The 20,269-nt window shown below is 39.5% G+C and overlaps 3 protein-coding genes across 7 annotated transcripts in view; 1 reads left to right on the top strand and 2 right to left on the bottom strand.

The window, feature by feature from the left end:
* LOC109824719 (nudC domain-containing protein 2) overlaps positions 1 to 1,887 on the bottom strand; it is a 19,129-nt gene extending 17,242 nt beyond the window's left edge. For 3 of the 4 annotated variants that reach the window (XM_020391360.1, XM_020391362.1, XM_020391363.1), the window contains exons 1-4: positions 1,767 to 1,874; positions 1,521 to 1,669; positions 1,381 to 1,429; positions 676 to 818 (exon numbers count right to left, since the gene is read on the bottom strand). In XM_020391360.1, the coding sequence (XP_020246949.1) occupies positions 676 to 818; positions 1,381 to 1,429; positions 1,521 to 1,669; positions 1,767 to 1,815 (390 nt within the window). In that variant the 5' untranslated portion in view covers positions 1,816 to 1,874. Of the gene's footprint in view, positions 1 to 675; positions 819 to 1,380; positions 1,430 to 1,520; positions 1,670 to 1,766 lie in introns of all 4 variants that reach the window. The other variant, XM_020391361.1, reaches the window with a different exon arrangement.
* On the top strand, positions 1,970 to 9,708 carry LOC109824718 (putative pentatricopeptide repeat-containing protein At3g25060, mitochondrial). 2 transcript variants are annotated; one of them, XM_020391359.1, is made up of 4 exons: positions 1,970 to 4,157; positions 4,420 to 4,486; positions 5,201 to 5,514; positions 9,625 to 9,708. In XM_020391359.1, the coding sequence occupies exon 1, from the start codon at positions 2,465 to 2,467 to the stop codon at positions 3,791 to 3,793; it is 1,329 nt and encodes a 442-aa protein (XP_020246948.1). In that variant the 5' UTR covers positions 1,970 to 2,464; the 3' UTR covers positions 3,794 to 4,157; positions 4,420 to 4,486; positions 5,201 to 5,514; positions 9,625 to 9,708. The 2 variants fall into 2 exon arrangements, with proteins under 2 accessions (XP_020246948.1, XP_020246947.1); XM_020391358.1 differs by lacking the exon at positions 9,625 to 9,708 and having other exon boundaries at positions 5,201 to 5,649.
* LOC109824717 (probable sucrose-phosphate synthase 2) lies at positions 7,234 to 16,231 on the bottom strand. The gene is given in 14 exon segments (XM_020391356.1): positions 7,234 to 7,604; positions 8,476 to 8,603; positions 9,025 to 9,969; positions 10,330 to 10,392; positions 10,720 to 10,773; positions 10,849 to 11,025; positions 11,106 to 11,237; positions 11,333 to 11,449; positions 12,284 to 12,846; positions 13,505 to 13,640; positions 13,721 to 13,784; positions 14,540 to 14,778; positions 15,830 to 16,076; positions 16,078 to 16,231. Coding segments are annotated over 14 exon segments (3,183 nt in total). The 5' UTR covers positions 16,107 to 16,231; the 3' UTR covers positions 7,234 to 7,315.

The raw sequence follows: 20,269 nt of genomic DNA, 5'->3' as shown, positions 1-20,269 counted from the left end.
TGGAAGCAGTAGGGGCCAACCAAAATTTTTTTTATCAGCTTCACAGGTTCAGAATCACCATCAATTATTTCCAAAGTAGTCGTAGTAATTGTTTGCTATAAAGCATGATCATGCCATACTAATAAGCTATACCATACACCTGATATAAAGACTTGCAAAAGGAAGAAAAACTTCTGAGTGCTGAAGCCATATGAAATGATGATTGAACTGCTTCACTTGAAAGTGTTGAGCTAATGGTTAAATCAAAATGTTATGGGGTAGTCCACTGCAATTTCATGTAGAAGTTTTCTCACCATAAACAATAGCAAATTTAGGGTACAAAAGCACAAGTAGCTTTGTCTCACCATAAAACAATCAACCTGAAGAAGCAATCTAAATGATCCTGTTACAATGAGTACAATATGATGAAAATAATGACAGGATATAAAAATACCCGACAGTTTCTAGGAAGTTCACTGAATACCAATGTTGACACCAGAAAACAGAAAAGCCACATTATGAAGTTAAGAACTCCTACATTTCTATAAGCCAACTTATAAAGTTAAGTTTTTCTACATTTCATTGTAGAATGATCAAACCACAGTAAAGGCAAAATAAATGACAGTGCAATGGAGAGGGAAATTCATGAGAACAAATGCACCAGAATATGAGTTGGCCGAGTTTGGCAGGGCTCACCTCTTCTTGGAACCTCTGCAGCATCAGGCGTTTTTGCTCAAGATCTGCTGAATAAGGATCTAACCCACCCTGTCCAAGAATTGGGGATGCCCAAGTGTTTCCTTTATCTCTTTTCTGCAGTGTAATATGCAATATCTCATCTTCTGCAAAATTCAAATAGCGACAATAATTAATAATGAGAATGCTAATAAAACAAGTGAATCTAAATGGGAGGCCAAACAAGAGGAAAGAAATGTAGTATAATTGCATAATGTGCAATGTTGGAGTGTGCACAAGAAGACAGAGAAAAAGGTTTAAGTATATGGGATTATATAACTGTAGGAGGCTGATTAGGGATGCAAATGAAGCAAGCAGAAAAACCTCACTATTATTGAGGATCACAAAAAAAATTAAAAAAATTGTAAAGAAAGGAGGAGCATATTCAGGTAGTGGACACACAGGCAAAATTTCAAGGGCTATACTGAAAGTTGAGTTGTTTCATTTTCAAGCCCCGTTTGAATAAGCCAAATTGAAACCTCTGTAGTGCCAATTTCATAATTTCTGAACATTTTCTAACATCTACGTATTGCTTAGAATCTCAAAACTATATTGATAAGCAAATTCATCCTATACGACATCAAAAACAATTTATTCAAAAATAATAATAATAGTAGTAGTAGTAATAATAATAATAACAACAACAAACTAAACATGAAATCACATTACCGATAGTCCAAAATGAAGAATCTGTCTTCACTGCAGCAGGGAGATCATGCTGACATTCAAATCAACAAAAAAAAAAAAGGAAAATCATCAAAACAATGAAAAATAAAAGGATAAAAAGTTGAGTAATTATCGACATAAACATTGAGATACGGCGGGTTCCCCTTGATTGCGACTTCAAGATGCTTCGATTGGATTTTAGCGTGGAAGAGGTTCTTGGGGACTTTTGGAGGCAGATCGATGTAGATGTTTACTTCGTCTAGGGTTTGGTCCCACTCGAACACCTTCTGCCCTGCAAATTCCAATAAGAAAAGGAATCAGAGAGAAATTTCAAAACCCTCGAAATCCTAGAATTCGAAAACTTTGGGTTTTTGATCGCTAATGATTACCATTGTGGACGAAATTGTGGCGCTTTTCCGGTGCCAATTTCTCAGCCATTTCGCCGTGGGGAGAAAAATGTCTCTACCAGAAGTTGCTAATTATAAACAACTCAAAGCTTTTACGTATGAGCCCCCTCACATTTCTTAATTGCGGAAAACGTCCTCTGGTCACCTTTCTGGGAAAAGCCCGGGAACAAATCTCTCAATTTCCCCCCCGTGCAAATAGAGAGAGATGCTCCGCTCACCTCTCTACTACCTCAAGCGCCCCAAACCCCTTTTAACCTCGATCAAAGACCCTAAAACCCTAGCAAAAATCCACGCTCTCTTAATCCTCACTGGCTCTCTATCCCATCCCCAATCCCCTGGCCATTTGATTGCATCATATTCTCAATTCGACGACATTGCAACTGCCCGCCTCATGTTTGAAACAGTTTCTCAGCCAAAAGTTTCTACCTATAACGCTCTCATGATAGCCTATTCCCGCCATAATTCCCCTGCCCAGGTCCTCGGCTTGCTACGTCGCGTTAGTTTGTGGCTGATGTAGCGAGACCTGATAGCTCACCTTCACAGTTGCACTCAAGGCTTGTGCCCAATTATCGGACTTGAAGTCCGGTGAGGAGATTCGGACCCATGCGACTAATCTCGGCTATGCCCATGATGTGTTTGTCTGCTCATCATTGATCAATTTGTATGCAAAATGTGGGAGAATGGAGAAAGCGTTGGGTGTATTTGAGGAAATGCCCAATAGAGACTTGGTCGTGTGGACTACTGTGATTACGGGGTTTGTGAGTGTTGGGAAGCCGGCTGAGGCAATTGATGTTTATAGGAAGATGAGGGTGGATGGTTTGGATGGAGATGAGATCGTGATGGTCGGCCTGGCCCAGGCCTGTGCTGGTACAGGAGACACGATGATGGGTCTCTCAGTTCATGGACGTATGATTCGATTAGGAATGAGGATGGGTGTTCTAGTGGAGACTAGTCTCGTTGACATGTATGCTAAGAATGGGCTTTTGGGCCTTGCCCATTTCATCTTTGATAGGATGAAGGGCAAGAATATTGTCACATGGAGCGCTTTGATATCCGGTTATGCCCATATTGGCTTCGCTACTGAGGCTTTGGCCATGTTGGTCGAGATGCAAGATTGCAGGTTCGAACCCGATTGTGTTGCGCTCGTGAGCGCATTGCTAGCATGCTCACAAATCGGGTTCTTGAAGCTAGGGAAGTCGGTGCATGGTTTCATTGTCAGAAGGTGCGACCTTGAAAAGATCTCTGGTACCGCTATAATCGACATGTATTCAAAATGCGGGAGCCCCGCCAGTGCTCGTGCTGTTTTTGACAGGATTAGCTCAAGAGACTTGATATCATGGAATGTGATTATTGCTAGTTATGGTGTTCATGGATGTGGCCGGGAATCCCTCTCGCTCTTCCTTGAGATGAAAGAAACAGGAATTCAGCCCGATGATGCTACATTTGCTTCTCTCTTATCGGCTTTTAGTCACTCTGGGCTTGTGAATGAAGGGAGATACTGGTTTGGCCTCATGGTTAGCGAATTTGGTATTGAGCCTGAGGAAAAGCATTATGCTTGTATGGTTGATCTTTTAGCTCGTGCTGGTCATGTTGATGAAGCCTATGAGCTTATCAAATCCATGGTGATTGAACCTGGGATTGCAGTTTGGGTCGCTCTTTTGTCTGGATGTCATAATCACAAGAAATTTAAGGTCGGGGAGATTGTGGCTGAAAAGATTCTTGAATTAAATCCCAGTGATTTGGGGATTCACGCTTTGATTTCAAATGTTTATGCAGCAGCAAGGAAATGGGACAAAGTAGCAGAAGTAAGACTAGCAATGAGGAATTTGGGGACAAGAAAAGTCCCGGGATGTAGTTCATTAGAAGTGAATGGTAAGTTTCATGGATTTTTGATGGAGGACAAGAACCACCCTGACTATGAAAAGATTATGCAAATGTTAGAGAGACTGAACTGTGAAACGAGGAAATTAGGTTATGTTCCAAGGACAGAGTTTGTGTATCATGACTAGAGGAGGAATTGAAGGAGAGAATGCTTTGCAGTCACAGTGAGAGGTCAGTCATTGCATTTGGGTTGTTGAATACTGCCCCAGGGACAAGGATTCTGATCATAAAGAATCTTAGAGTTTGCGGCAATTGTCGTGATGCAACTAAGTTCATCTCAATGATTACAAACAGGGAGATTGTAGTAAGTGATTAAAAAAGATTCCATCATTTTAGAGATGGATTATGCTTTTGTGGGGATTATTGGTAAATACTTTGGAAATTAATCGAGCTCCTATTGGCGGCATTATTGGTTAGTTGTAATATTTCCCAGACTAAACAAGAGGAGTTTTTTTATGTTCTTCGAGCTCAACTTGAAGATCATATAGTGAGGTAACTGCTTTTTTCTTTCTCTATTGATTCTAGAATGCCTTCTAAATGTAGAAAAGTTTGTTAGTGGATTTTCTGTCTCTAAGTTTTCCTGCCGCAGTCCTCAACTAATTTGGTTTGCTCTTGTAGTAACTGGTCCAAATTGAACGTGTATCTACTCATTACATGAGAAACTGGAATGAAATCCTAAAGTATTGTTTTGTATCATATCCTAAAATAGTTGATTTTCCTTTGACAGTGATACAATCTTTGTTGTCTTATGTAGGCTATTTGCTAATTAAAAGCTTGTTTGCACGGTGTTCCTGGCTAAGGATCAACATCTTCTAACCATGGTACTTGAGACAGATGTTCTCGTTTATCACATTACACAAAGATTAACTGTTTTTGTTTCATTACAAACTCCCTTTGTTAGAATATATTTCTCAGTGAAGGAGTAATATAAAATTGGGTTTTTTCCCCTAGGGAACCACTTTGAAAATAGGTAATTATAACAAAACCACCTTTCAATTTCAATTTGTACATAGACCACCTATAAAGTAGTATTTTGTTGCAATCAACCACCTCAGTCCAATTTCCACTAAAAAAATCAAAAATAAGTTTAAAAAATTCAAGTTCAAGGTACGTGGGTTGTACCATAACAAGACCTAAACACTAAAAGAATGAGCCATGTGCCTTGAATGTGAGATTTTTAACAGTAACTTTGGTTTTTTAGTGAAAAAATTGACTAGGAGCTGGTTGATAGTAACAAAAGCCTACTTTAAAGGTGGTTTATATATACATTGAAAATAAAAGGTAGTTTCCACATAATTACCCTATTTTAAAGGTGGTTTCTAGGAAAAAAAACCCTATAAAATTCTACTATAGTTATTAGTTTACTATAAGAACATTATAAATGTAAAAAGTGAATTTGCTAGATTTTCATGTGTAAACTCAACGAGTCCTAGTCTGATCCAGTACCGTAGTAACCTGAGAAAGGACAAAACAATATATACTTTATTATAATTAGCACTTCTTCGCATTATAACCAATTTCATTGTATTTTGCAGAAAGACGCCAAACTCTGATTATATTACTAATGGCTTGCTACATGAAGTTACTAACAGGCAGAGATGATGTAAAGTTTTCATGGATTTGATGGAGAATTACACGGGATGAAGGAAATAAAAAAGGGCCAAATGAGTTGTCTTGAGGAAACATATATAGAAAAAAAAATTGTGGAGATATTGTCTTGGTACAAAGTGAAATCAACGCAATTTTGTATAGGTAAGGGTTATCCTGCTGGCTGGAGTTCATCCATCTTCTACTTGCTGGACTTTGAAGGCTCATCTAGAAAAGCTTGAAGCAGGCTCTCTCATCAGTTGTATGTTCTCTTATTTACTTTTCTTTCATGCATAAATAGTAAAATACTTTTGTTGTATAGTTCTAGAGGGCTTAATATATGATTTTTGTTGTATCAATTTTCTAATATCAAGCAAGGTATGCTTATTATTGACTTCGACATCGTATTGTTCTTTTTGTTTTATGTCCAAAGAAGAATGAAATATGAAGCAGTTTGTTGTTTGCATATTTTACATAACTCACTTTACTATATAGCAAAGTGTATTGTTTCCTAGGTTGCAAAATCATGGATTTATGCTGCAGACAATCACCAATGTCAGTCTTACTTTGTTGTATATCGAGCACCTAAAGGAAAATAAATACAAAGAATAGAGTAATATATAAGGTAGGAACTAGAAGATCATGCAACAAAAATAGATAATAGGAATGTCAACTCAGTGGCAAAAATTCCCAATTAGTAAATCATTAGCACAAAGTATAGGGAAAAAACATTCCTTTTTCAGGTAGTGGCTACTGAACACAATCATTCTTTATAAGGATTACAATAAACCTGGCTATACGATTATAAAATTGAATGATGTTCTAGTCTACGTGCCCTCCAGAAAACATTTTATGACGATCAAGGTCCGGCGTTGTTTACCATTATCTCGTTAGCAGTAACCACTAACCACTACTGCCTTCATGATTTGAGTAGTGATAATTGTACTACAAAACATAAACTATTTAGCAATTTAGAACTAGTAGCAAGTTTATGAAGATTTTTGTGAGTTGAGGGCACTTGATGTGAACAAACGAATAATTTTGGTATTGTGAAAATTTTCTTTTTCGGGTGGCTAGAACTTCGCTAAGACTTACCGTCCAGATAAAAAGAAAGTTTGATGACTCCTTCTAACCCTTGTTGTTCAAAGTGAACAAAGATCTAGTCTGGGTAGGTACAGAATACTCTTCAGGTATAGATGTATTAGCAAGGAAAGTTGTAGTTATATTGTCTTCTCTATTGAACCATTCTATAATCTGCAGAAGCAACGCCGCCTCTTTTGAGAAAACAAATGTTTCGAAACGATCTTTACTTTGTTAGTGTCCACAGGCATGAAGATTTTCCACCTACAATTCGACAAGTAAGGTGCCTGTCTAAAACCATAAATCAAAGCCCTTTGTTTCAGCTTTACGTATGTTTGGTGGTTTGATGTGAATATAAAAAATTGGAATTCTATAAGTTGTGAGAGTATTTAGATATTCTACTAAAGTACAAAAACCATGAAGAGTGTATGAAGACCTTGTCAGACAATTTGATAGAACGCTTCCTTCTGAAATATCTGAAAGACAATGGTCGCTAATGTGACTCTTAATGGTTTTGATCAAAGAAGGTAGTAGAAATCTAGAGCTAACGCATGATTTAAAGAGTTAATACGAACAGTTGCATGCTAGAAAAGGAAAAATGTTGCGAAAAGAAAGACAACTCAAAGCTTCAAGAGGATTTAAACAGCAGTTTCAGTTGCAATTTCACGTTACAATTTCGAAGATAGCTTTTCTCAAGTTCATGCTAGGTATCTGAATGGTCCTGACTCAAATGATCTTATTCCAGAGTGAGGGAAGTTGAAGGAAACATGCCAAAAGAGACAAACGAACTTATACTCGAACTCTTGTCAGATAATGTGTGTGCCATTTTGTAAAACCCAGATTCCAACTTCGTACAAACAACTTGCAGTACAAATGCAATCAGGATGAAAAATATAAACAAAATCATATGTTGCATCCCTTTCCTACTTATTCCTTAAAAAAAAAAGTAAAAGAAATGAAGGGACAAAGGAAAAGTATATGCTTCAGTAACCGGAGGCAGCCTTAGATGCCGCTTTGACCGCGCTCGTGATCTCGTCCGACTTCATCCCGTTGCTAGTGTAGACAATAAGGGGGCTCTCAGCAGGGACAACATCTTGTTTTTGATAGCTCTCTCTTGTTCTCAGAAACTGCTCGGAGCCTTTCTCAATGATCCCTTTCATGATTATTGTCTTGTGGAAGCCAGAAATCAATTCTTCATGATCCGTGTCTCCCTTTTCTCCCATAATTACGTACATGTTGGCAACATTCAGGCCCCATCGGACAAAAAGGTACCTGTATTTTCCGTGAAAGAAAATAAATTGTTTTCTTTCACAATACTCCTATTCTGTGAACTTAACTATATATAGATATTCTAAAAATATATAAATAAAGAGGTCTTAGTATCTACTGTCTATTACTACTCCTCTATGTAATACTTAAACCTGCATTTGGATTTAATGAATAACCATTACTATAATCTATATGATTTAGAAAATATTAGTTTCTGGCAGGATGTATCTTTTGTTTGATTTCACAGGCAAAAAAGGTCAACTTTCATGATTTTGTTTTGTTTTATCGGCATCATTTCCGTTTGAACCACATATATTTGAGACCGAACGGCTACTTGAAAGTGACCCTAAGTTCTACATTTGTTAAAACGAAAGGAACCTACTGAGCTATTATTTGCAGCAATTGATATTCATAACATATTGTTTGAGACTGAACAGCAATTGATATTCATAACATTTGTTAAAACCTAAGGAATCTATTGAACTATAGTTTTGTTTATAACATTTTGAAGTTTGAATAAGACTTGTTAACGAAGTCTACAAACATCAGATTGATAAAAACAAGGGATTTTCTTACATTTGTTAATTCTAAATTAGACGCCTGACTCTTCATATTGCCAAATTAGACCCACAAATCTCTTTAAACACCTCCAAATCTGTTAAGCTGTTTTAGAAAGACCCTCAAATCTATTAAGCTGTTTTAAGCAAGTCCCCCATTTTGAACAATAACGAAGATTTAGGAATCTGATATAGAAAGATGAAGATTTAATCTAATATAGAACAAAAAAGATGTGGGGGTCTAAATTGACAAAAACCCTATACAAAAGGATGTTTGCATGTATTTCAACACCAAATTTTGACAGATTAGAATATACCTGAGGGCCTGAGATCTGGATGCTAGGAGAGGGATAACCTGCAACCTCGTGGTGGTCCTACAAAACATTACATGGCATCGGAGCCCTCTCATTCTCAACTTTTGCCTTAGATCATCCACAGTTGCTACCTGGAATTCAAGGGGGGAAAAAGATAAAAACTTTGCACAAATTCAAAAATGTAAAATTTCACTTATTTTTTTCACTTAACCCCCTGAACTTTGGGCTGTCTGACCAAGTCGTCTGCGCTTTCAAGTTTTAACAACATACAACCCTGATGTTGTTATCTGTTAATGCATAAATGACCAAAATGACCTTTTTGAAATATAACCCCCAAAATGAGAAGAGGATACACGGTAGTTTTAATAAACTAGAGGGGAATTTTCGACCTTTGCTGTCATGTGCTTGGCATGTGACAGTCAAAAGTTTATGGTGCTACTTTGGGGCGAGACAAGTTTAGGAGGGCTAAGTGGAATAAACAAAGTTGGCGGGGTTAAGTAAAATTTATCCTATTTAAAACCATGTATTCTGTAAGATGCAGTAAACTGATACCTTAGTTGAGTCCTTAATTAGGAAAGATACACAGTGTGCATTGCTTGACTTTGTGTCCTCCTCTACTACACGAGAAGGATTCTTCTTGTCTTCCTGATTGTTTATCAATTTCTCTAAGGTCCTCTTCACCCCATCATGCCCCCACCGATAATCTATATGGGAAGAATAATCTGGGTCTGGGGATAATTTTCCATCATCCTGATAAGTTCCTGGATAGTACACTTCACCTCCACTGCTACATATAAGTGCATCGAAATCTTTGGGTTGTATGTTCCCTGACTTCAGCAACTCCAATGTCTCCGATATCGGCATCGCAGTAGAGAGGGCAAATCCCGAGGTCCTTGCCATTTGTGAGTCAGACTTAACAGCCTTGAATGTTTCCTGTATCACTTGGATCATTGTTTTTGTCGGCTTACCTTTTTTATCATAAGAGTCTACAGCAATCACAAACAGCTTTCTTCTTCTCCTAAGAAGAGGGTATTTAGTAACCACATTTGATGTATTATCTGATTGTTGCTGGCCTTTTTCTTGTTTAGTATCTGCCTTTTGAGTATCTGCCTTCTTGACTTTGTCGACTAACTTCTTCACTTGATCCTGTAGTTGAGGGTCGCCTTTCTCGGCTGCGAATTTCTCGAGCTGGGCAGGCCCATCCATAGAGAGCCGGAGAGAGAGTTCTTGAAAATCCTTGAGAGAGTCTCCGAGTGATGACTCAGAGGTTATGTCATCGGTTGGAGTGTCGGCTTTCCACTGTGGATGCCTTATTCTACAAGCAGCTACTCTTGTGAGATAAGTTCTACAATGCTCTGGCCATGAGAATAGATGTATGTTTCTCCATCCACTCTTTCTACATTCGCTCCACATATTTTTATCTGCGAGTAGTTCGAGGAGGGCATCGGCTATGGCTTTGTGGTCATGTGGGTCCACAAGAAGCCCATTGTTCAAAGCCTACAGGTTTTTAACCCATGAGAAAATTTCAATATAGGGTTAATTGTGGATAGTACCTGTACTACCTGCTGATAGAACCTCTGTAGTTCTGTTGTTGTAGATAGACCCCCTGAGTGTAATGTTTTCACTCTTTTGCCCTCGGAGAAAGATTTTTTTTTTTTTTTTGTGGTTGCCAAATAGACATCCTGAGGGTAAAAGATTTAAAAAAATTCACGCAGGGGGTCTATCAGCAAGAATAGAATTGCAGGGGTCTATCTGCAATTGGGCAATAGTACAGGGGGCTCATCCACAATTAGCCCATGAATTTATACACTGAGAGGATCGTAAAAGGTCCATAATGTGTATGAATGGAGAGTTTACCCGATGAATGTCCACCGGTCCTCCATTTTTGGTAGCTACCATTGGGAGCCCATGCGCGGCAGCCTGCCATAAGTAAGTTGATTATAGTCTCTGTTATACGGTTGTAACTCATAAGAATGGTTAGGTTGAGGAAAATTCTTGAAGATAGAAAAGAAAAAATAAAGTTGCAAAATCAGTATGCATTTGTTCTATTAGACAGGGTTAAAACAGTGATACATGCACATTCTATAAGCCTAGCATGTAAGCTATCTGATTATTTCCTGGACAAGTCTGGAAACATTTATAGCTTTTGTTAGTTAACCATGAGTTGGGATAAATCTAGGAAATGCTAAAAAGAATGGTTAATGCTTAAAAGAATTGAAATAATTGTTTACGGTATTAAAAACCGACCTCAATCAAAGTGAGTCCAAAAGGTTCAACCAGAGCTGGATTTATGAAGACTCCCTGCCAATCTCATGATTAGTATTTCTACAAACTGAGTACACACAATATTAAAACTCAAATAATATTTCTGCAAACCTTGGTTTTTGCTGCGAGCCTATAGATATCAGGAACTTCTGATTGCTTGTGATGCTTAGGGTAGGCCACAAGTCCATAAAGATCATATTTATCGATCATCTTCAGAACTGTAGTAAGTACACTCGCATTACCACCAGACATCTCATCAATATCGTCTCGGTTTCCCATTATTAGAGTCTGAACATACAACACTGCTTTTAAACATTACATTTCATCGCTAATAAGCAACTTAAGCAAGTGGGTGATAACTTCCTTACTAGATTTGCAAGCTCTCTCAATGGACGGCTTTCTCCAAAGGCTTTCAAGAGAGTGGTGATATTCTTCTTAGGATCGGGTCTTGATAAGGCGAGGATCATTGGCTTGTGAGGATTTGCAAGGAATCGCATAACCTATGAAAATGGACAATGGTTATCACTAAAGGAAGCACAAACAAACTTGCATGAATACACTTGTATACATGTGCATATGCATTTTATGGACATACGTCGGAACATATGGTAGGGACTGCCTTAGGAGAACCTTCACCTAGTCCTGATGCCACATCATCATCTGCATCTTCTTGAACTTCAACGCTGCTAAAATCCATGCCTGGAGGAATTACCTGTATTTGTTTACACGAAGAAAGTTAATCCAAAGTAGTTCATTATCCCGCGATGAAGACTGATTTTTGGCACGTAGAATATGATAGATGTTCATAGTGTTCTAGGACGTTATAGAGACAATGTTCTACAATAATAAGCAAGTGTGAATTCACGCATCGTTTGGTACACGAGAATAGAATCATGTGAGAATGGAACGAAGCATATAATGAAATGGAATGAGTGTGCGAAGGGAATGCTCATTTCCATTCTCATGTTTGGATGTATTTAGCTAATGAAGTGAGTGAAAACTCTTTTTTTTTTGGTATGTGTAATTAATAAGCAATCATGTTATATTTGGTATTTATCATAACTTTTTCATTCCCCCTTAAGTGGGATTGCCCATCCCTTACCAACTCATAGAGAATGCCCATTCCCGTTAGAAGTGGGAACGAATGAGAAGTGGGAATGTATATTCTAACTTCAAAAAGATGCCATGTTTGGTATGCATGAATGAGAAGTGCGAATGTGCATTCCATTCCCACTAATTCCCGCGTACTAAACGAGGTCTAATTCTAGTCTTTTTTTAACAAGGCCGATGCCTATAAGTAGGGGATTCCCTCATTTGGCTAGATCATCCTCAAGAATTGTAATTTCCTTTTGAGTGCGATACAGATGTTTTATCTCAATCTCGTTTCCGTTGCTTTCTCTCTCGCATAGCTAACTAGCTTAGCTATTTTTTGAGTATGAGAGTCGAATGAACTTAGTAAGTTGGTGAGTTTGGAAAAGATAAAGTCCGTGACAATATGCTGGCATTTTATAGAACGTGTAACTACTTAGTAGCAAGTTAGACATACCACCATCCTTGGCATATAACGGCCATGGCAGTTAACTCTCCTCCTCGCGCGAGCTCTCAACACCTTCTCAAGCTTGACATCAAACCCATCATACAAACCCCATTGTTCCTCAATCTCCTGCATCGTGCTCGTAATAACAAGTTCAGCGGCATCAAGAGACAACTCCTCAGCTTCTATCCTCCTCATTATCTTGTAGGTACTATTAATATCCTCTTTAGACTGTCGTCCTTGTTTTAGGAGTTGTTCAAGTTTGTTCCTCCCGAGAGAATGGCCTGTGAGAACCATAGGAACATTTAGAGCTCCTGAGAGTAGAGCAGCACAATCTCCAGCATCAGCATAGTGTCCATGGATCACATAAGGCCAAACCGGTTGCCCTCCACTGATTTGCTCTCCCAATACCCTAGACATATTTAGGATGTGGGCTAGTGCACCGTCGACGAATTCTTGAATATGAGGCCAGAGAGCCTCTTTGTTTAGGTACTTGTCTCTTGGACCGCAGGGAATTCGTATGATATAAGCACCTGCGCTCTCTCCACTACTGTTTCCATGTGCATCCTCTGACCCTGATATACAATTGGACTTAGGATCGTAAATTCTCAATCTTTAACCAGAATCTGAAGTCAACTAGAAATATTAAAAAGAATAGATTTACAAAATTAGGGAAGTATTATGAATTTTTGAATAGTTCATGAAACAGTGACCGGAATGTTTATGAAATCTACGAAGCGGAAAATTGGGGAATAAATTCCAGCTTTTTGGGTATATCACTTGTAAACATGCCTGATGTTAGCAAACGTAAATTCTCAATTGGTAAACATAACCCGAAGGATATATCATTGTCAATTAATGAACATATGGGATATTTTATAAGGTTAATTGCAAATAGCCCCCCTATAGTGTCACTGTTTTGAACTTAACACCCCTGTAGTTTCACTGTTGCAGGTAGCCCCCTAGGTGTTTTTTTAAACTATTTACCCTTGGTAAAGTTTTGACCGATTGCATCTGGGTGAAATTAGTGAGTCGGGCCTATGTGCAACAATGAAACTAGAAGGGTAGTAGGTTCAAAACAGTGAAACTATAGTGGTTTACNTGTTTATAACTTTGTAAATTGAAAATTCCTCACAAAAGTGGGAAAATATTATGAATATGTGAATAATTCATGAAACATGATTGGAAAATATTTCTATATCCAAAAGCCGAATAGGAATATTTTGATCATGCCTGAAGTTAACATCTCTGTTGGTTCTCCATAGCTCCAGTCAACATCAGGGCAAGAAATCTGACGGGTGAAAAGGTCTACTCTGTACACTCCTGGCATCATCGCAAGTGCTCGTGAGAGTTCTACAACATATTTCACCTGAAACATTTCTTTCTTGTGTAAGTTTTCTGTTACGAGTCATGGATAATTTGACCATAAATAGACTAAATAAGAATTACCTGACCACCTGTATCAGAGTCACGACCAAGCTCCATGTTATCGCCACGAACTAGACCATGCAAACTGGGTAAATATAAAAAGAACATTAATTAAAGTGTCAAATTAAATTAACCATCACTTAAAGTTTAAAATTGGATTGGAGTATGATGTTTCTACATGTTTCTGAAACATCTGTGACACCAGGACATGGATATGTATGGGTTGTTTGTAATGAGGAACGTATATTTCACATTTATATTTTTCTACATTTATGTTTATGTTTTTGTATAAGATAGAATATTGAAGCATGAAGCCATGATAATTAGGATAAACATCAGGACAATTGATAATTTCTTTGAAAAACAACTTCAAATAGTTTGTTTTTGTTCTCTCACAATTCTTCCAAATAGACTAACTATGAAGAACACAACTAGTTCATCTGATTACAGAACCAAAATGAATAAAAGAGCAAAAGTTTGAAGATAACTGTAAGATATCAAAGGAAGTAGTCGATTTCAACTTATGAATAAAACAAGCAACTGTAAGCTAGACATTTTATGCTAATCATATCATATGTCGCTAATCTCAAATTATTTGTATATGCATGAATAACAACGGCTACACATATTTCTACGAAGCAAATAGAGATATCTTCAAATTCACAAATCACTGTATACTCTCTGGGTTTTGGGCAATTCTCCCGTTTCAGGACAAATTTCACATTGAATGTTACTATAGGTTAATCTGCAATTAAATGTTACTATAGGTTAATCTGCAATTACATTTTTCATACCATTTATCTCAATGCAAGTAAAATTTTCTACAGTGATAGAATTTACCTGATAAGCACAATATAGAGCTTTTTATCTTTGTTATCATCACTCCAAACTTGGAGATTGGAAATATTTCTCTGAAATTTCTTCGCAGGTGTCTCACTCTGAGCCATCTCTCCAACTACGTCACCTTTTTCCTTCTCGCCTTCTGAGAGGTCTTCTGACATGTCATCAGTAGCATCCTTTCTTCCTTGCTCTCTCTCCCATTTTCTCTTCGTAATTCTTTGAAAATCATCATATTCTATCTGCTCGTTGTTTCGAAAGGAAAATAGTATGAAAAATTCAAGCACTAGTTATCTTACAAGTAGAATTACCACGCAAGACAAGTTATTCAATAAATTATGGAACAGGTCCTACATATATTTATATTAATACTGAAAAGTCTATCTGCGAAACAAGCTATAAAAATTCAAGCATGCCTATGCTCTTAGAAAATTAAATATCTTTGGTGAAGAAATTTAGTAAACAGATTTCATGCCATATGCCACTTAAAAAAGGTTTTATTGCTTTGCATTCTTAAGAAAATTAATCCAATAATTATGGACTAATGGTTTTCTTGTACAAATATCTCTACTAGGTAACTCAAATTCAACCATCTTCTATCTAGTTATTACTTTTAGAAATACACTTGTTTTGACAAATGGAGATTTTAACTAGTAATTGTTGATTGCTTCTATGTTATCAAAGACGCACGCCTCATTGCGCCTCATATGCCCTGCAATGTAGGGTGGTAGCAAAGCGCCCACATCTGAGGCAACAACGCCTTTTTGCGCTTTGCAAGTGCACTGCACAAGGGTACTTCGAGCATAGGGCCCAAGCAAGCCATATATGCTCGTACATTTTTGTTCCTTTTAGGCCTACCCCTGTAACTCATATCCCAGAAAGAAAGATCAAAACCCATTCTTGTAGTGTCTATATGATTAATTCATTACTATATATTTAGTTAAATTACGCCCAAAAAATTCCTTTGCTAAAAATAATATAAAGAGTTTCTAATATATTTATGATAAAAATGTATTTCCCCCATTAAACCTATTTCTACAGAGAAATTTACCGAAAATAAGTTAGAAAGTTTTTATTTCTTCTGATAAAAAAGGTCCATTGATTCAAATAAACAAAATTTTATTTTGAAAACTAATCAACATTACAAAAGAATAAAAAAAAAACGCAAACAATTCAAAATGGAACCAAAAAAAAGAAAAAGAACCTAGAAACGCCAACATTTCAAAAATCAACCAACCACACCAAAACATAACTAACTAACGGATATAATCTCATCGGATCTAGACCCGAAACCTGTTTCTTCTTTCGGGCAAGATGCCAAATCCTCCAACACATGTTCTCCATTCTAGTTGTCCTCTCCAGCGAGTTCCGGGTCGCCGACGCCTTGATCCACGTCCGATGAAGATCCGTCTCATCGACTTCGCTAACAACTTCGTCGACGAAGTAACGGGTCGGGTTGAAATGCACCCCTCCCCTCGCATTAACGGGTTTCTGCTCGTCGGCGGCAGCGATTGCGCCGACCGTATCCAATATGCTTCTAGTACCGTTTGATCCATTCGTTGCCCGCCATTGAGAGAGAGCCTGAGAAATTGTTAGAGAGATTAGAGATAATGAGAGTTAATAGGGTTTTTATTTTCTTGTGTGTATTTTTGCATGGGAGTAAATGGAGATGATGACGGTTGTTTGTTTTTCCTTATTTTGCTCCTATTTTGTAGAGGAGTTAGTTACTGAAAAAGTCAGATTTAAAAGGCAACCTTTTTTTCATATAAATATTTCCACGAGGGTGTCAGTCAATTGGTACATTTTCACTCGAATTAAGATAGTTGTTAAAGTGGAATATTTTTTTGCTAGTGTAATATTTTAGTGGGATAATTAGAAACAATTTTGTGAAGCGGGAATTTTGATAAAATAGCATATGGGATAATTTTTGATAATCGTGAAGAATATATTTATGCATTTTGATAATATAAATAAATACCATTTATGTATTTTAAACTTACTATTATTGATTAAATGTTTACTAGAATGCATTTTAAACTTATTATTGTTGATTAGTTGTTTACTAGAATGTTAATTACAATTAAATAACTTTTGATTAGACTATGAGATATTGTCAATTACTATAATATATGTTTTAGCTCTTTAATTTTTTTTAATTATCATTATCTTACAAGTCTAATTTTTTTGGGCATATTTCCCTTCTTTTTTTGCTCCCTGAGATCTATTTCGATCATGTCTTAATTTTATTTTTAAATAAATTATGGATCTACACTTCGTTTACTTTTAATTTAATTATATTATTATAATTTTCGTAGAAAAAGAAAATATAAGAGATGAGAAGATGAGATCTGATTTGACAGCATGGTCTAATGACAGTGATGATCATCGGAGAAAAGATGCAAAGAAAAAAATAAAAAATAAAAAAAATAAAAAATAAAAAAATAAAAAATAAAAAAATAAAATGGAGAGTTCTAGATTTTTTTACCACCTAGTTTCAAACTAAAACTTGGGATAACTAGAGAGACTAGAGCTCTCATTTTTACATAGAAAAAATAAAAAAGTGGGATAATTTTGTACAATTATCCTAGTTCTAGTTTTGTTACAATTCTAATTGATTAACACTTAAAATTTTATTCCAGTTCTATAAAGTTTTATCCTACAAATTATCTTAGCTCTACTTTTGATTTTCTTCGGGGTTGTTGTGGTATTTGCACTTGAAAAGGGTGAGGTGATCTTTTGCACAAAAGACAATGAACTTTAAAATTAAAAGAATGGGCAGAATGACCAAATTCCAGTGTTGGTGAATTATCTACTTTACTCCTAGAGTGTTATAGTTGTTTTTCCACCCTGAACTTTATGTATGCGTCCAATCTGATACTTTAGTGGCTCACAGTCAAATAGTTAGCAGATCAATGATGTAATAGTGATTTTTTACAATTCTTGTATTTTCTGCGATTTGAAAAAAAAATAACTTTACATTTCCAAAAAAGGTAGCAGATCAATGATGTAATAGTGACTTTTTACAATTCTTGTATTTTCTGCGATTTGAAAAAAATAACTTTACATTTCCAAAAAAGGGACAAAAGGATAAAAAGCTTTGGACGAAGCAGCTAGCAGGGGTTGGGGAAAAAGGAGACAACGTGATACAAATTCATGTTCATGAAGAATTGCAAAAAAACAAAAAAAAACAAAATACTGTCCCACGTTGATCTGTTAAATATTTGACCCTCAAAATGACCACATTGGGCATGTGTGCATATATAGTTTTAAGGGGAAAAGAAGCAAGTTCATAATTTTGAGGATCCTCAAAATGACCATATTGGGCATGTGTGCTGTCAAAACAATAATAATATAAAACAAATTAAGGAGTTAGAAAATTCAGGCCTGATTGGGAGCAGTCGTGATATCACTGCCCTAGAAGATTAAGGCCCCGCCTATCGCCCTGGCGTAGTTTGTCCTCTCTCCCCTAGCGGTAAAAACCCCCGGAATCGGCCGGCCTCTGCACTCGGGCGTGAGACACAGAGCTTATGCTCAGATGAAAACGGTTGCCCAGTAAAATGTAGCCGAAATTTCTTGGAGGTAAGAGAGTAGAGAAGAGAAGAGAGTTTAGAAAGTGTTCCTCTTCGTTGGTGTGATTCTGAATGAGCTCCAAGCCTCCTTTTATAGGTGATGAAAGGTGTAACCCCCGCTGAATCCAAGGGACCGTTACGCACGGTTAATGCTTCCGTTACCCGCATGCAGCCGTTACAAAATGTGTAAAACGTGCAAAAATGAAGGCTTGAGAAGCAAAAGTGTGCGGCTGCGGCGTGGCGTGCGGGCGAGGCGCGGCGCGGCGTGGCGTGCGGGCGTCCCAGGAGGTCACCCATCCTAGTACTACTCTCGCCCAAGCACGCTTAACTGCGGAGTTCTGATGGGATCCGGTGCATTAGTGCTGGTATGATCGCACCCGTCCACTCCCCTTCTCCTTCCCCCCTTATACGTCACCCCGCGCGCCTCTCCCGCCCTCCTGGCCCGCTCCCGGCGCCGAACGCAGGGAAACGCGGGCCCGGACCCCTCGCCGTCGCCCCGAACGCCGGGAAACACGGCATTTTGGCCGGACGAGCTTCCGCGCGCCCTCCCCGACCCGCAACTTCCGATGCGGGAGGCGGGGTCGCCCGACGGTCACCCCCTCCCCGAAACCTTGTCCAGAACTCCGCGCAACGAGAAACCCGGCGTGCTTCTCATTCCCAGGCGTCCACGCTGACGGCGGGAATACAACAAAAAAGGAGCCGTCGATCGGAGCAAAACAATAAAAAAAAAAAATTTTCACAAAGGAACTCGTTGCGCGCTGAGCAAAAAGGAGGGGTGCAACACGAGGACTTCCCAGGAGGTCACCCATCCTAGTACTACTCTCGCCCAAGCACGCTTAACTGCGGAGTTCTGATGGGATCCGGTGCATTAGTGCTGGTATGATCGCACCCGTCCACTCCCCTTCTCCTTCCCCCCTTATACGTCACCCCGCGCGCCTCTCCCGCCCTCCTGGCCCGCTCCCGGCGCCGAACGCAGGGAAACGCGGGCCCGGACCCCTCGCCGTCGCCCCGAACGCCGGGAAACACGGCATTTTGGCCGGACGAGCTTCCGCGCGCCCTCCCCGACCCGCAACTTCCGATGCGGGAGGCGGGGTCGCCCGACGGTCACCCCCTCCCCGAAACCTTGTCCAGAACTCCGCGCAACGAGAAACCCGGCGTGCTTCTCATTCCCAGGCGTCCACGCTGACGGCGGGAATACAACAAAAAAGGAGCCGTCGATCGGAGCAAAACAATAAAAAAAAAAAATTTTCACAAAGGAACTCGTTGCGCGCTGAGCAAAAAGGAGGGGTGCAACACGAGGACTTCCCAGGAGGTCACCCATCCTAGTACTACTCTCGCCCAAGCACGCTTAACTGCGGAGTTCTGATGGGATCCGGTGCATTAGTGCTGGTATGATCGCACCCGTCCACTCCCCTTCTCCTTCCCCCCTTATACGTCACCCCGCGCGCCTCTCCCGCCCTCCTGGCCCGCTCCCGGCGCCGAACGCAGGGAAACGCGGGCCCGGACCCCTCGCCGTCGCCCCGAACGCCGGGAAACACGGCATTTTGGCCGGACGAGCTTCCGCGCGCCCTCCCCGACCCGCAACTTCCGATGCGGGAGGCGGGGTCGCCCGACGGTCACCCCCTCCCCGAAACCTTGTCCAGAACTCCGCGCAACGAGAAACCCGGCGTGCTTCTCATTCCCAGGCGTCCACGCTGACGGCGGGAATACAACAAAAAAGGAGCCGTCGATCGGAGCAAAACAATAAAAAAAAAAAATTTTCACAAAGGAACTCGTTGCGCGCTGAGCAAAAAGGAGGGGTGCAACACGAGGACTTCCCAGGAGGTCACCCATCCTAGTACTACTCTCGCCCAAGCACGCTTAACTGCGGAGTTCTGATGGGATCCGGTGCATTAGTGCTGGTATGATCGCACCCGTCCACTCCCCTTCTCCTTCCCCCCTTATACGTCACCCCGCGCGCCTCTCCCGCCCTCCTGGCCCGCTCCCGGCGCCGAACGCAGGGAAACGCGGGCCCGGACCCCTCGCCGTCGCCCCGAACGCCGGGAAACACGGCATTTTGGCCGGACGAGCTTCCGCGCGCCCTCCCCGACCCGCAACTTCCGATGCGGGAGGCGGGGTCGCCCGACGGTCACCCCCTCCCCGAAACCTTGTCCAGAACTCCGCG

Source organism: Asparagus officinalis, chromosome 9 (genome assembly GCF_001876935.1).
Source record: "Asparagus officinalis chromosome 9, Aspof.V1, whole genome shotgun sequence".
Taxonomy (NCBI): domain Eukaryota; kingdom Viridiplantae; phylum Streptophyta; class Magnoliopsida; order Asparagales; family Asparagaceae; genus Asparagus; species Asparagus officinalis.
The sequence above is the reverse complement of the archived record's forward strand: the minus strand, read 5'-3'. Positions and strand labels throughout refer to the sequence as shown.

Coding starts and splice junctions, on each gene's coding strand:
- LOC109824718 (XM_020391359.1), top strand. CDS start 2,465: ATGGAGAAAGCGTTGGGTGTATTTGAGGAAATGCCCAATAGAGACTTG.